Below are 15,861 nucleotides of genomic sequence, written 5' to 3'. Positions count from 1 at the left end.
ATTTGAGAAATTTTGAAAAAAAAAACTTTGAGTTTTGAAAAAAAATCACTAAAACACCTCGAAGGACCTAGATTTTTAAACAATTTTTCATGTAAAATAATCAAGTTTTTATTTGACACTAAAAATCTGTCTTAAAGATAAAATATTCTAATATTATTATTTGGTTGTTTCTTAAATTACATTTTAAGTAGTTTTACAATATCTTATAAATGTTGTAATGTTAATAAAGACAATTTTTAACCTTAAATTTTGTTTTATACTAAAAATAGACCTTTGGCAACTCATACAATTGAGCCAAAAGAAAAAATATTATTTTGATTGATTCTTATTGACTAAGGCTAATTTTTGGTCATTAAGATGTTTTAGCTGATAGGGTTGCAACCCTGATAGTGTCAAATGTTTAAATTGATTTATATATAAAAAAATATACATTGCTGTTCATATTTTCATTTTATTACTGAATAAAAAGGTTTAAGGTTAATTAATATTCTACATTATTTTCATTAATATTATTATTTAATATTAATTGAATTATATTTATCACGACGTAAATAGTATTTTTAGAATTTTATGTTGGAAAATCATAAATCTGACATACATTTTTAACTATTTTTTTTAAATTGTGATGTAAGCTGGAAAGCTCTACTAGAATTTGTTTTATCAGAGGTAGGCAACTTTACTAGTTATAACAGGGTTGCAAAAAAACCTGGAAAACCTGGAACTCGAGAATTAAGACAAAAAAATAATTGAATTTGAGAAATTTTTAAAAACTTGAATTTAGAATAAAAAAGTACTAAAAAATCTATATATGGAGTTAAATTATTTATACATGTAAAGTAACAAAGTTTCAACTAAATGCAAAAAATCTATTAAAAATATCTATTATTACCAAAATATTTTTTTATTGGTTGAAAGTACTAACAAAAATTTAAATCCAATATTTTTTACATTAAAGTAAAACACATTTTAAGTAGCTTTACAGTATAATTTCAATGTTGTTATACTATTTAAGTTTATATCTTTTTTGACCTGAGTTTAAATTTTGTGAAAATGGACCAAAAAACTTGATTAGAAAAACTTGAATAAATTAAAGAAAACATTTAGCAACCCTGTTGAAGATTTAAAACACACAAATTAAAATTACTATACATATGTGCAGAAAAAATCATTATCTGAAAAAAAAAATTACCACGGCCAAAAATCCAACTGTTTATTAAATTTGGTGCGATATATATTTTTTTTAACTTTAAACTCTAATTCTATTATTTAGTTTTAACTAGGTTGTTAAATAGTATATAAAAGTATTAAGTAGTTTTCAATTAGTCTAGAGTTTATTACAATAAAGTAATCTGAAGGCAATACAACTAACAAAAAATTTAAATTTGGACTAACACCAATTAAAAATATTCTAGTATTAAATTAACATTTCTCTTGAACAAGGGAGTGGTTACAGAAAAGCATGTTTGGAGTCACACCATCTTCTTTGTAGTTTAGATATCCAACAAATCTATCTGGGTTCATGGATTCATCAGAGTAAAGTTCAAAATCTTCAAATGTTTTTCAATGCAAATGCAGCGTTTTCTTTGAACTCAGCAACGTTTTCTGTTCAAGTTTCTCCGAGAACTCTTTCATGAGACTCTTCATTTAAGCTTTGAATCTATTAGATTAAAATGCTCTGGTTGATTGAATACAGTGTCAATTGTCTGTGGGTAATCCTTGCTCTTCTAATTTTGCTGGGGCTTCTTCAGCTCAAGCTTTTGATCCTTGTAATTGGATGACAACAATACTCTTGGTAGCAAGAACAATAGTGACCTTCATGAGGCAGGGTGGATCAGCAACGTGATTGTGTAAGTGTCAGAGGTCATTTCATCTCTAGTTTAAATTCATTTGTAGATTTTCATTTTGTTTTTGTTGTTTAAAATGATTAAATAAACTAACTCTTAAATAGCATAGTGATATTGTAAAGTTAGGCGTACTAATGATTTGCAACTGAAATCAACACTAAGATTAGTTTAACATATTTGCACACTCGTCATAGTTTTCATGTTTACCAGAACAGCTTGTTTATTAACTTGAGCCATGTTTGAGTTGTATATTTTTCTATTTAATAGTGATCAGTGTTGCCAAAAAACCTGGGATCCTTGAGTTTGACAATATTAGCTAAAAAACCTGGGATTTGAGAAACTTAAAAAATATGAATCTTTAACCAAAAATAACTAAAAGTCTTTGACAAATCCAGAATTTTGATTAATTCTTGCATGTAAAGTAATGGGATTTTGATATGACACTGAAATCTATAAAGCAGATGAATTTATTTGTTATCATAATTTTTTTTTTTATTAGAAAACATGTTTAAAATAGTGTTACAGTTTCTAATCAATGTTGTTATACTACATGTTTTTTTATTTAAACTTAATTTATACTAAAAATAGACCCAAAAGCTTGTAATTTACAAACCTGAAAGGAATTTTTCAAAAGTATTTGGCAACCCTGAGTTATACATCCTAAACTGCTACTTCTAGCTTTCTAAGCAATAAGTTATTTTTCTGAATACCTTTTTGTAAAATACTATTTCATTCGCAGAATATTTCTGATTAGACTTCTAGTTAGGTCTTATAAGTAGTTAAAGTCACTTACTAATATTATTAACAGGGTGGCCAAAAAACCTGGAAGACCTGAAAAAATCTGAAATTTTGCTAAAAAATTATGAAAAAACTATAATTTTGTAAAAAGTTGTGAAAGAACTTAGATTTTTAAATTTTTTAGTCTCAAGAACTTTGTTATAATGAAAATTGTAAATTTATCATTTTTAACTTAGAAAATGTTTATACAAGTTTTTGATTAGTAATTGATAGATTATAAGTTAAAGTATTACTTTATTTAAGAAACTACTTTTTACTTTCGTTTCCATTAAAACGCCATGTAGAGACAGTCAAAAAGAATCTATTTCTGACTGATGCAACTTATTATAGTTAAGATTAAGAGTAAACTTTAGAGTAGGGGTGGGCAACGTAAATAGTTAAAGGGCCGGATCCAAAAAAAAATTAGACCTATGCGGGCCGGAGCATCTCGATTAGTGATCTACCGGATTCAACTGGATCCTTTTTAAGATCCGGATCCTAATTTCAAAATATTAACCTGATCCGGCTAAATACTAACTTTAGACAAAGATCCGGATCCGAATGGAAGCTAATTTGAAAAAGATTTAGATCCTGCTGGATGCTTATTGATCGGGTATTTCAGAATTTTGAATCAATTTATTAATTACCAAGGTTTTTCAGTATGTAAGTTATATTGATTTTTATTAAGTATTCATAACTCTATATTTTTTTGACTCTTGACCAAATTAATACTAGTTTGTCGTATAAAAACAATAATTTACTTAATAAAAGTTACTCGCGCATTATACTTAAAGCTAAAACATCAAATAATTGTTAAATGTTCGAAATTATTTAACTTTGGCAATCCTTGGCTGGAGTTTTCATTAATAATATTATTCAGAAGTTAATTAACATTACAATATAAAACTACTACCTTTTAATTTAAAAAAATTAATAAAGATTCATTACATATTTTTGCACGTATAAAAGAAACAAAACAACAAATAATTCTGAAATAATAAATAATTTACCATAAAAGCGGAAAAAAAATTAAAATATCTCGATGAAACACTTAAGGTTAATCATATATTACAGTTGTTTAAATCTATTTGCATGACGGTTTGGGAAAATCTGCAAGTTCACTGGAGTATTGATTAGGTTTGAAACTAGCTTATTTTTGTTGATGTTAATAGTCGGAAATGTTTGTTTTCAAATGTATGAAGTCTCGAACAAAACAACTAGTTTCATGATCATATTTTGAAGTTGAGAAACTTTGGCTCGTTCAATCATACTTAAAATCTATCTAAAAATCTACTTAAATCAACGAAAATTATATGTAAGATTTAAATTTTCATATCAACATAAATAAAAAATAGTTAAACCTAGATAAGAAATTAATTTGGATAAATATTTTAATATTTTTATTTTCAAAATATCAAACAGTAATGATCAACTTATGAAACTTAACTAAGTTATGTACTTAAATAGTACTTTAAGTAAGTTATAGTACTTAAATACTATATTATCAAACAATTCATTTAAAATACTTTTATAAAAGTACAAACAAAAAATAACGAAATACTAAAATAAAACAGAGATTAGTTTATATTTAAACATGATAACCATATTAATTTAATAAACTGTTAGATTAAGATAAATTTCACTAATAAAAATATTACTGAACGAAAAAATTACATACAAACTGTCATATTTTATTTTAAATATAAAGATTTTAGAGTTTAGCATGAATAATTACACTAAAAATAAGTCAATAAGACATTTTTGGATCATTAAAGTTTTTAACAAACTGTTTGAAATCTGGAAGTATATTTGAAGTAGATATTCTCAGTAATGACTGCAGATTGGTATCAGTAAGGTTTGAACGCAGTTTACTTTTTTTTATATACATGGTTGAGAATGTTTGTTCGAAAATATATGTAGACCTAAAAGGAACAAGTAACTTCATTGCCATCTTTTTTAAATTAACAAACTTTGACTTGTTATTTAGGGCATAAAATCTGTCAAATTTTTAAATTTAGAACTTTTCTTTTAGTGTACTGTCACATTAAAGTTTAACAGTTCTAACTGTATATTACTAAGTGCATTTTCGGTGTCAAACGTAAACTATGATGATAAAATATCAAATTCTTTTATTAGTTGTTTAAAGTCTCCAAAACGACGACCAAACTGATTATCAAGTGAAACTGTTGTCATCAATTGGTTACTACTAAACTTAACCATATAATTAATCAAAAAGAAATTAATACAAAAATCAATAGCAGAAAAGAGTGCAAATTGTAGTCTTAACTTGAAAGACTTTACTAAAATTTAATGTTGAGCAGTTTGAATTGAAATAATTGTCAATGTTTGAAAAGATTATTTTCTATTTTACTAAACAAGTATAAAAACAACTATCTACACATCTGGGAAAGAGAGCAATTTTTAACACGTCCTTTTTTATGAAAGTCATTATGGTAGGTAAGATCATCAAAATTAATTTAGCAAACAACTGTTTTTGGATAATTTGAGAAAGGATTACTTCAACTGATTCAAAATAGAAAAAGATACTTTAACAAAAGAGTTTTTTTATCACCACAAAAATAAAAACCCAAATTTACAAACTTTTTCAGGGTCAAAGTCTTACATTTTAGTTTTATGAAAATAATTCTTAAAAGGTTTTGTACAAGTTTTTCAATATTTACATTGGCTGGCCGGATTTCATACAAATTTTGAAAAATGCTTAGCGGGCCGGATCATCTACTCGAGGGCCGGATCAATTTTGTCCGCGGGCCGGATTCCATTTAAATTTGAAAAAGGTTTGGGGGCCGGTCATTTTCACTCTGCAGGCCGGATCCGGCCCGCGGGCCGTACGTTGCCCACCCCTACTTTAGAGGGAGAGAAAATTAAAAGCAAGAAAAAAATTAGAGCAGAGCTAAATAAAAATATCTAAATCTGATGCAAAGTTTTATGCCCAATGTATTTATAAAAGCTTTAATATATCTTAAGGGCATGGGTGGAAAGTAAGTCTTTTGTTTTGCAACTTAGTCTTATTTTATTTAGTTTTAACTAAGCTACAAGTTGCTTTTACAGTTTTTTAAAACTAAAAATAATTTTTGAAATATAGCAGGTTAAAGTCAGAGACTACAATAGGTTCCTTATGAGAAGCACAATTTAAGAAAATAACTAGAAATCACTAAAAATCTATCTTCTCTTACGTTTTGTCAGGTAATTACTTCAAACTTTCAGAAATTGTTCCTTGCAATAGTGAGAAATTTTGTCTGAACAAAATTTTAAAAAATAAAAATACTATGACAAAAAAAATACTTTTATTATTTTAATTAAAACTGACTTATGATTGTTGAAAAATATACAAAAAAACTGGAGTTTTTTAAAAAACTGCAAACAAGCCTAAGAAATGATGTGCTTCACTAAAATTCTTAGGCTCTGAATTGAGCTAACTCCACACATAAGTTGTTATAAATAGTCCTTCAAATTTATAAAAGCAAAAAACGAACTATTAAGTATAAAAAGTTTGAACGAAGATATCATGAAGTATAAAATAAATAGAATAAAGTATGAAAAACAAAAACTAAAAATGGTGTATCAGTTCATATAATAAAACTTCAAATACTTACACACTAAACCCATTTTAAACTTATAACATTAATATTTCAGTTTTTTCAAACAAGGAAATTGATTAGAAAATTTAACTCTTTTTATGTGCAATATGTTTTACTTTTAACTTTAATTAGTTTTTATATATGAATAGTTTTATGAACCTAATAATACTTGATATTTTTATAGTATATTTTTAATTTTTTATAAAATACAAAACAATTTTAAGAAAAAAAGTCTGTGACAACCTTTTTTCAAAATTATGTACTTAATAACAAAATGAATAAAATTCCGTTAGTATTATTAATAAAACTTCAACACTGAACAAATCATAAACAAAAAAAACTCTGAAATGTTACGAATGAAATGATTAAAAAGTCATTACAACTAGCACAATATTTAAAAAGCATCCATTATAACCTGAATTTTTCACTACAACTTCAAGAATAATTCACCTTTAAACATTTAACACACACAAAATATATCAACTAAACTAAGTTGTTATACAAACAAATTTGTCTGTTATTTCTTCACCATATCCAAATCTTTAGAAGTTTTTTTATTTTTAAAGGAGCTTTTTTAGGCTATTTCAGTTTAGTAGGAACATAAAACAGCAAATACTTTTATTAAAGGATTTTAATTTCTTAAAGAAAAAATTCGAGTAGTAGCTTTTTTAAATGGGAACGGGACTAAGTTGCACAAAGACAAATTTGCACAAGATACTTTTGCACAAGCAACTTTTTTTTGTAGAGGGTCAATTTTGCACAAGAATAAAAAAATAAAATTATTAAAAAAATACAGAAAAAAAAATTAAAAGTTTAATTTATTTCAAAAAAAAGTTACAGGCCGAGGGTAAGGGTTAAGTGTAATAGTTTAAATAAAAATAAAATAAAATAACTTACTAAAAAAACAACCAGATTAAATAAAAATAAACCAATAAAAAAACTACTGACCAAGGTTTAGGGTTAGATGTAAGAAAGATAGAAAAAATAGAATAAAACCAATAATAACTAATAAAAATTACTAATAAAAAAAAGTTAGTTAATAAAAATGTAAGTAAAAAAAATAAGTTGCAGGCCAAGGGTAAACGTCAGTGGTAACAGTAAAAGTAAAAAAAAATAACTAATGATAAATTTAAATAAAAAATTGAAATTAGTTAAAAAAACTAAAAAAAATTGCAAAAATGTCTTTGTGTAGTAGTGTCTCCAAGCAAAATTGTCTGCTTGTGCAAAAGTGTCTTTGTGCAATTTAGTCCTCTCGTGCAAAAAAGTCATTGTGCAATTTTGTCAGCTTGTACAAATTTGACATCTACCCATTTTAAATACTCTAGAATTTGTAACAATTCTATTAAGAAAAAAGAACTTTGTTTGGCATCTTGGTGTGCAGCAAATCATTTTTAACAGTAAATGAATTGCACTAGTTTCACAGCAACTTCCACCAACATTTCTGATAGTAGTAAATAGTAGTAATGATTTCTATTTAAAAATGTATATAGTTGTTCATATTCTAAGTTTCAAACCTCACCTATTTAAAAAATATTAACTTGTTTATACAATTATTTATTTCCTTTTTCAAATTTGTGATTAGTATGCTTTATTTTGCCTTAAACACTTATAACTGTAATAACTTTGGTTTAACTATTATCAATTTTCTCAAGTTTCAAAAAATTAAAGATTTAAGCTTTAATGTTTTAATATTGATTCAATATTTAATTTTTTACTCAATTTACTTATTAATACCTGTTTCTAGATTTTTTTTATTTATTTATTGTAATAAACAGTGTTTAGTTTGAAATTCAAAAAGTTTTTAATGTAAAAGATCACTCAAAAATTTTGGTGAAAAGTGATTATGTATTGTTTTATTATTTTTAACTGTAATTTCTTTATAAATAAGCATTTGATTTTATGCTATTAGTTGAGTATAAGTGCTTGAAAATTTCTGAACTTTTATAACATATTTAAGAATTTCTCTTTTTGTTTAAAGTCAATATTATTAACTACCTTACTGGTAATGTACTTTTCAATTAAAACCCATTAAAGGATTATTCGCAAAGAGATGATTATGTTTGTTAATGAGAGAGGAGTTTATGAAGTTATCACTGTTAATGTAGTAGAAATAGTTTTTAAAATTTAGAACAAGTGAACTAAAATTCTTAAAATAAATGTTAAATACATCTGTAGCAAATTTCATAGCATTTTAAGTTCCAAAAGCTAAAAAATTTATGATTTCCATGGGTCCATATCTAGTTAAAGAATTTGAAATTGATAAAATGTATACTGAAAAGTTCTATTATTAGTAGGTTACGCAGTTACAACTAATCTAATAAGTTACATTTAAGGGTATTTTATTATTGTATGGCTTTTCTTTAGTAAAACCCTATTTTATATGAACTATAGTATTTTAAATTAAATATTAAATTTTATATCAGTTTACAAATTTCACTTCAAGTTTGTTTTTGCTTCAAAAAAAATCAAATTTCACAGACTTTTTAATGAAATATGACCACCATTAACAAAAACAACCTTCTCTCGCTGTCTTGGACCGACCCAATACGCTGCCACCACTTAAACAAGGACAACGTGCTAGACTACTTCTCGCAACGCAGCAACAGCTTCTATGACACTTCGTGCAACAACGAGACGCTGCGCATGCAGAACCGGCCCCTGCACCACCTGACTGCCATGCGGGGGGTGGAGTACGCATTAGTGCACCACCAGGACCCCATCATGTTTGTCATCAGGAAGCAGAAGAGGTTGTCGCCATCAAAGGTTGAAACTGTTGCTGATTACTACATTGTGGCGGGCGTGGTTTACCAGTCTCCAGATTTGGGCTCGATTATCAACTCCAGAATGATGTCCAGCTTGTACCATTTGGACGCTGCTTTCAAAGAGGCTCTAGTAAATGCAAGGTAGCTAGGTTTTTTTTTGAAATACTTAGGTTTTTTTGTTGTTATACTTAGTGATGTTTTACAGAAAGTTTGTAAAAAACATTTTTTCAATACTAATGGTTTTTAAGTACTTAGTTTGATTAAGATTAATATGTGATATGATTCACATGTGAAAAATAAGTCGTTCGAATTTATATTGTAAAAATTGCAGACAAACTTTTGTTTGCTGAGTACTTTTATAAACTTGCTTTGTTGTTGTTTTTAAACTAAAACTTTACTTTTGTTCAAATAAATGATTCTCATATTTTTATCTAACTACAAATCAATGTACTTTTTACTAAAATATCAGGCAGGTTATAAAATTATATTTTCACTTCGCTAGTAATTAATTTCTAAATTGTCAAGTCTATTCAAAGTTTATAAACCGTTTTAGTTAGCATTTTATGTCAGTGAAAATAATTTATTTGTGTTTATGAATTATCTGTTAACAATAAATGAAAAAAAAATAGTACTGCAGGGTTGCCACACACTCAGGGAAACTCAGGGAATTTTTAAGTCATAAAAAATCTTAGGGAAATTTGGTTCTTTTTTTTAACTTAAGGCAGTTTTGGTTTTTTCTAAAAATTTCAGGGAAGTATAAGAGTTTAAAAATAATCTCAGGGATAATTTTTCTAGATCTAGAATGAAATGTAGTTAATCCAGTTTCAATATTTTGTTCAAAAAAGTTAATTTTATATAATTTTTGTGTTTATTTAGAAATTCTTTAGACTTGCGGCTATGTCTTCAATATTCTTAGAATTAAAATTGTAATTTTTTAATAAATAATAGTAAAATTTTAAAGGTTTTGAAAAAAACTCAGGGAAGATTTTTGACTCAAAGAGTGGCAACCCTAAGTAGACCTACTCTAAATTTAACTTTTTTATTCTATTTTGTAAAATTCTTAGTTTAGATTAAGAAATAATAAATTTTTATGTCTTTTTAAAATCTATTAGTTATAACTATTGACTTATGATGTCACTTGAAAAAATAACAAGTACAACTTTAAAAGTGTACTGGCAATCGTTGACCATCAAACTTAAAATAAGTTCTAGATTTTAAGAATTACTTAATTTTAACTGTACAAATTTAACAAAGATTAAATTTATGTTAGATGTACCTTCTACCTTGATACGTTTTTAAATCCAAAATTTTCCAAATACCGTTTAGCAAATTCTAATTTTTTCTAAAGCTTTTAAATCTTCAATCAGGTACCACCCCGCGAAAGGATACTCGTGGCAGATGGACGACTTGTACCAATCCACCGTCTCGTCCAAGGAAAAAGACGAAGAGAGCGACACCCAGCTGGGGTGCACCATGTTCCAGATGATGCAGACGCAGAACCTCATCGGGATGCTGGAGAAGAAGTTTCCGCCCTTAGTTGCGCCCTCCGAAGGCGGGAAAAATTCAAAAACTGAAGACAGCAGCGGAAACGCCGTTAAAACTAACGTTAAAGTTGAAAAGACCAGCAACGAAATAAAAAATGAAAGCTGAGAAAACTTATTTTTAGACTTTACTTAAAACTTTATTGGGATGCTTAGGTGCATGTTATCAGTTTTTTTTTCAAAACAATATATATGTAATTGTATTTGTTTATTGAACTGTTCGATTAGTAAAAGCTAAATATTTCATATAAAAAGTTATACTTTTTTATTATTTACATATTTTGAAAATATTTTTTTGATTTAGCTTAAAAAGGCTTTTAGTGTGCTTTTCTTTGGAGTTTAAACAAGTTGATATAAACATTTTTTATTCAATTTGTGCTTTACACATTATAGATACTTTTTGTGCTAAGTTCTATAACAGAATTCGAACCAATTTTATACCATATTAATGTAGAAATATGTTACAATATTTATTTGAAAGTTATTAATTTAATTAGTTAGTAATAGTATTACAGCTGCTAATAATATTTTGAATTTTTTTTTAATTTTTGTAAATACACCAAGTATATTTTAGCGTACTTCTTAAGATAATGTAAAAACTTATACAGCAATAGTTTAATACTTTTCTGCTAACTGAATTGTTGCATACCATTTTATAATTTAAAAATGTTTCAAAGTTTTTACTACAAGTTAAAAAAAATAGTCAACAGGGTTGCCAAAAAACCTGGTATTTTATAAAAACCTTTCATTTGAAATTTTGGTTAGAAAAACCTATATTTTTTAAAAGATTTCACAGTTAAAGAAATGAAATTCCGATTAGATACGAAAATTCTATCATATAGAAAGAAAAATATCATTAAATATATTTTTATTAATTTTATTTTAAATATAAACACATTTGATTTTGAAGTAGCTTTACAGTATCTTTTCTCGGTTGTTTAAACTATTTACAACGGTTTCTACTTTAATTTTAATTTTACTTAAAGTTTACCAACAAGCTTGTTCTTTAAAAATTCTGTAAAAAGTTTAGAAAAGCTAGAAAAAAAAAACAAAAAAATTTGTGGCAACCCTGAGTTAAGCAACATACAAAAACATTCCTTATTTTTAGTTTAAAGGATAAAAATAATTCAACTCAAAACTTTCACAACCAATTTTCCCACAGCAACAATTTTTTTAAAAATGGGCAAAAAAGGCGGCGGAAAATCGGCGGGCGGCAAATCCGCGGGATCGAAAGGAGGAAAAGGAGACGACAAAGCGTCAGGAAAGGGGGAGAAGAAGGGGGGCACCTCGCAGGTGAAGGTGAGGCACATACTGTGCGAGAAGCACGGAAAGTGCATGGAGGCGATGGCCAAACTGAAGAGCGGCGTCAAGTTCAACGAGGTGGCTGCGCAGATGAGCGAGGACAAGGCGAGGAGCGGCGGGGATCTGGGCTGGATGACCAGGGGCTCCATGGTCGGTCCGTTCCAGGACGCGGCGTTCGCGCTCCCCGTGAGCAGCCTGGCCAGTCCCCACTACACCGACCCGCCGGTGAAGACCAAGTTCGGGTACCACATCATCATGATCGAAGGCAAGAAGTGAGGGGAATTTTCGTTTGGTGGTATAATACTCAAGTAAAGTTTTATGATTATAAATATACGTGCTAAACTTTTAAAGTTGCACTTATAGTTTTTATTAGCGTTAAACAAAGTCCAAATTGTTCAAAAGCTTTTTATTTTTCAGTGAAATTTTTTTACTGTTTTATTTTAAATTGCATAAATGTCTTGCTGGTTTTATTTTTTCTAAGTTAAGAAAGTTTTGTGTAAATCTATTTTAATATTTTGCATACTTCTACCATTAAATAATTTCAGGTGATGTCTTAGTTTTTTTATATTTTGATACTCAGTTATGTTTGAAATAATTTTTGTTGTATTGGAATGGTGGAAATCCATATTTTTAGAACTCCCGTCTCAAAAAACCTAGCCTTTTTAAAATAGTAGACCTCTACGAATTCGAATATAAACTGTTAAAACTGTTTGTCAAACTAATTAGCAAAAAATTAATGAACAATGTTTTTATCCAAGTGTTCAACAGTGTATTTTTGAAACTATAAGACTATTTATAAAAGCAACTTTTTCTTGTAAAATCCTGCTTGCTTTAGCTTGTTAATAGTGGTCTACCGAATCTAAAAATTTTAAATTCGGCCGAATCCGAGTCTTATTTTTAAATCAGTACTCGTATCTCAATTTTTAAATTAGGATTCTGCCGAATCTGAGTCCTAATCCGAATACTTTAATAATTGGAATCCTAAAGATTTAAGCTGCTTGTAATGTAAACACAATACAAGTTTAAAAATAATAAATACTTATTACTTTATTACTTATATAGTAAATTAAGTTTGAACAATAATTTTAACGTGTTAATAAATAGATGCATGTTTATTTAAGATTAATATATTTTAAAAGCGAACAAAAAAACAAATGTCTTGCTGAAAAAAAATTAAGCTACATACACAAGAGCTTAGTTTCAATATTTTGATATCCATGCTAGCAACATTAACAATTAACCTGTATTTTTTTTTGAAGAATAAATAAATCATCGTATTTAATAAATGCTTAAAGGAGAAAACAAATCACAAACAAAGTTAAAAATTTTACACTTAACTTAAAGAGTTTGTTTTTATTGTGACCATAAGTGAATTAAAACATAATCTTTTGCAAATGTTCACATTTATAAAACAAAGTGCAATTGAAAATAACATGAAGCCATAATAAATTGAAATATATTACCAACAATAGTAAAGGCCTAAAAAAGAATAGAAATTACTATTGTAATAAAAAGTTTTTAAGTTCCACTTATGATTACACTTTTACCATTACAAAAAAGAAATATAAATTAATTTAAGCAACTGTTTAGAAATATTGAACGAACTACCATAGCAAAAGATATCTTTTTTATATTACAAAAAACTATTCTTGTTTTTTGAAGTTGTGGTGGAGAAATATATTTTTTAACCTTATATTCTTTGGAAGCAATCAATTACGCTTTTCCTCGTACAAATTACCATCTTCAGAAAATAATCTTTCAGAACACACAGAAAATGATAGTGCAGCAAAATATTTCCTTGTAAACTGGCAAGATGTGGGTATTTTGTCTTGTTTAAGTTTTACCAGTTTAAAAATTTATCCTCTTCAGTTTCTGCATTCAAATTCTCTGTAGCAAAATAGGGTTACATGACAATTCAAATTCGGACAACTCAAATTCCGGTAATTCAAATTCTTAAAAAAAATATTTAAAAAACTATATCCCAATAAGTAATATAAATTTGAAAAATTAAGAAAACATATATGGATCTTATTAATATCGACAAGCCACTTTTTTCTATTTTTCAAAATCTAAAATATTTTACAAATATCTTAAAATTACTAAAAATAACTATGGTTTCTACTTTATTTAAATCATATCTCAAAAAATATTTAAGTTTTTGCAAAAAGAAAAAAATGGCTTGTAGATTTTAATATGACCTACATATGTATTTTTTATATTTGACAAATATACATTACTTTTTTATTTGTGGCTGTTTCAATTTTTTTTCAGAATTTGAATAGTCGTGCACTCGCAAAATAGCCCTTTATTTCTGCTTTAATTTCTTCATCAATAGGTTCCTGTTGCTAATCCTCCTGTGTACTAGTATTTGATTATGTGTGATTTACAGAGGGTTTTGGTTTCTCTGGTGGCAATATATAAGAATCACCTTTTGATATGCCTAGAACGAGATATGCTTTTTAAGATTAAAATTTGGTTGCTATATAACATTATTTTTGAGGTAAGAAGGGAAAGTCGATATCGTGGATCAACAGCTGTTGTAACTAGTAGTAATTTGTTGTCATTCATGTTTATGTTGTTGTTATTGGTTTAGGATAGGGGTGGGCAATGTATGGCCCGCGAAGTTAAAATGACCCGTCCCCGACCGTTTTTTGAATTACAATTGAATCCGGCCAGTAGATGAAAATGACCAGTCCGCGATAGAAGTGTCCGGCCCGCAAAGTTCAATATTATAAAACTTTTATAAAACTTTGTATCTTTTACAAAACACAACTGTAAGATTTTGACATAAAAACATGTTTTAAAATGGCTTATCAAGTTAATGTCTACTGATGAAAAACTATTTTGTTCTAATATTCTTTGTTGTTTTAACTTAGTTGGAATATATTTTTGTCAAGTTACCCAAAGTAAATTGCTTGGTTAAATCTGTTATTTTACAAACCTACCTTTGTAAATTACCATGTCAATTCTACTTGTAGAAATTACATAAACATCTGAAATGTATCAATCTACATCTTAAATTGTCACGTTTTAGAAATTATTGTGAATTAGAGGGTTCATAAAAATGATCAACCGTATCTATAAAATTAGATTCCGGCCAAATCCGAATCTTTTATTTAAGTTAAAATCCGACCTGATACGGATCTCGATTTAAAATTAGTTTCCAATCAGATCCGGATAATGTTTTCAAACTAGGATCTGGCCGGATCCGGATTTTGAAAGGCATTATTTGGATACCGGATCTGGTAAACCACTAATTAGAAATGCTCCGGTCTGCAAAAGACAAAAATTTTCCGTCTTTAGCCCGATTAAAAACGTTGTCCACGCCTAGTATAGAACCTTATTTTGCAAGCCTTTCCTATATTTTTGGCTAAAGTTTTACAAACATTTGATAGTTTTTTTTAATTTTCATTAGTGTTAACAAATTTTGTCAGTGATCTTGCATGCGGCATCCGCTTGAGAGCAATGCATTGTTTTTACTACACACCTTTGTTACAAAAAAAAATAGGTTCGAGCAGTAGAATGTGATAAACAGTTGCCATTCTTTAGCTGTAATAGTCGAATATTGATTGTTTTTATAGTTACCACATAGTACCGGACACCTGATTTTACCTTATCAGTCTCCCTAGCATAAGATATGTTAAGTTCCACCTTGTATCTACATCTTGAACCAGAAGGAAGACTTTTTGTTTGTGCTTTTTAATGTTAAAAAACGTGAACATGATCCAAGGTAATATTCCAATCACTAAGCATATCCTGAATGCAATTACAAATGTTTTGGCTAGTGTGCTCACCCTCCATTTCCTGGCAATGCCAAACACGATGTTTAAACTCAAAATTTTTATTCAACTAATTCACGGTTAAAAAAATATATAATTTAAAGATAAATAACAATTAAAGGTATCCACTTATTGCTAAAGAAAATGATAAAACTTTAACTATTTTAAGATTTTGTTTTCATAGCAATCTTTCACTCAAAAAAATACAATATCAAATAAAATAAAAATTACTTAGGATTTTAAAATGAACTGATTTT

General features: G+C 27.6%; 2 protein-coding genes across 2 annotated transcripts; both read left to right on the top strand.

Annotated features, from left to right (window-relative positions):
- Positions 1–8,702: 8,702 nt before the first annotated feature.
- Positions 8,703–10,728, top strand: LOC145835902 (mediator of RNA polymerase II transcription subunit 6-like). Its single transcript, XM_082943655.1, has 2 exons — positions 8,703–9,123; positions 10,350–10,728. Exons 1-2 carry the CDS (start codon positions 8,714–8,716, stop codon positions 10,630–10,632), a joined length of 693 nt encoding a protein of 230 aa, XP_082799781.1. The 5' UTR covers positions 8,703–8,713; the 3' UTR covers positions 10,633–10,728.
- A 961-nt stretch (positions 10,729–11,689) lies between these two features.
- On the top strand, positions 11,690–12,374 carry LOC145835559 (peptidyl-prolyl cis-trans isomerase NIMA-interacting 4-like). The gene has a single exon (XM_082943210.1). It carries the CDS (start codon positions 11,703–11,705, stop codon positions 12,099–12,101), a length of 399 nt encoding a protein of 132 aa, XP_082799336.1. The 5' UTR covers positions 11,690–11,702; the 3' UTR covers positions 12,102–12,374.
- Positions 12,375–15,861: the final 3,487 nt, after the last annotated feature.

The sequence above is a fragment of the Thalia democratica genome, chromosome 5 (genome assembly GCF_965202585.1).
Source record: "Thalia democratica chromosome 5, ktThaDemo2.hap1.1, whole genome shotgun sequence".
Lineage (NCBI taxonomy): Eukaryota > Metazoa > Chordata > Thaliacea > Salpida > Salpidae > Thalia > Thalia democratica.
Note: the sequence above shows the minus strand (reverse complement) of the source record. Positions and strands in the feature narration are given on the sequence as shown.

What these genes read in the sequence shown, in the direction of transcription:
- LOC145835559 (XM_082943210.1), top strand. Translation starts at nt 11,703, where the DNA reads ATGGGCAAAAAAGGCGGCGGAAAATCGGCGGGCGGCAAATCCGCGGGA.
- LOC145835902 (XM_082943655.1), top strand. Translation starts at nt 8,714, where the DNA reads ATGACCACCATTAACAAAAACAACCTTCTCTCGCTGTCTTGGACCGAC. An exon ending in GAGGCTCTAGTAAATGCAAG is followed by an intron (nt 9,124 to 10,349) that starts GTAGCTAGGTTT and finishes ATCTTCAATCAG; the next exon opens with GTACCACCCCGCGAAAGGAT.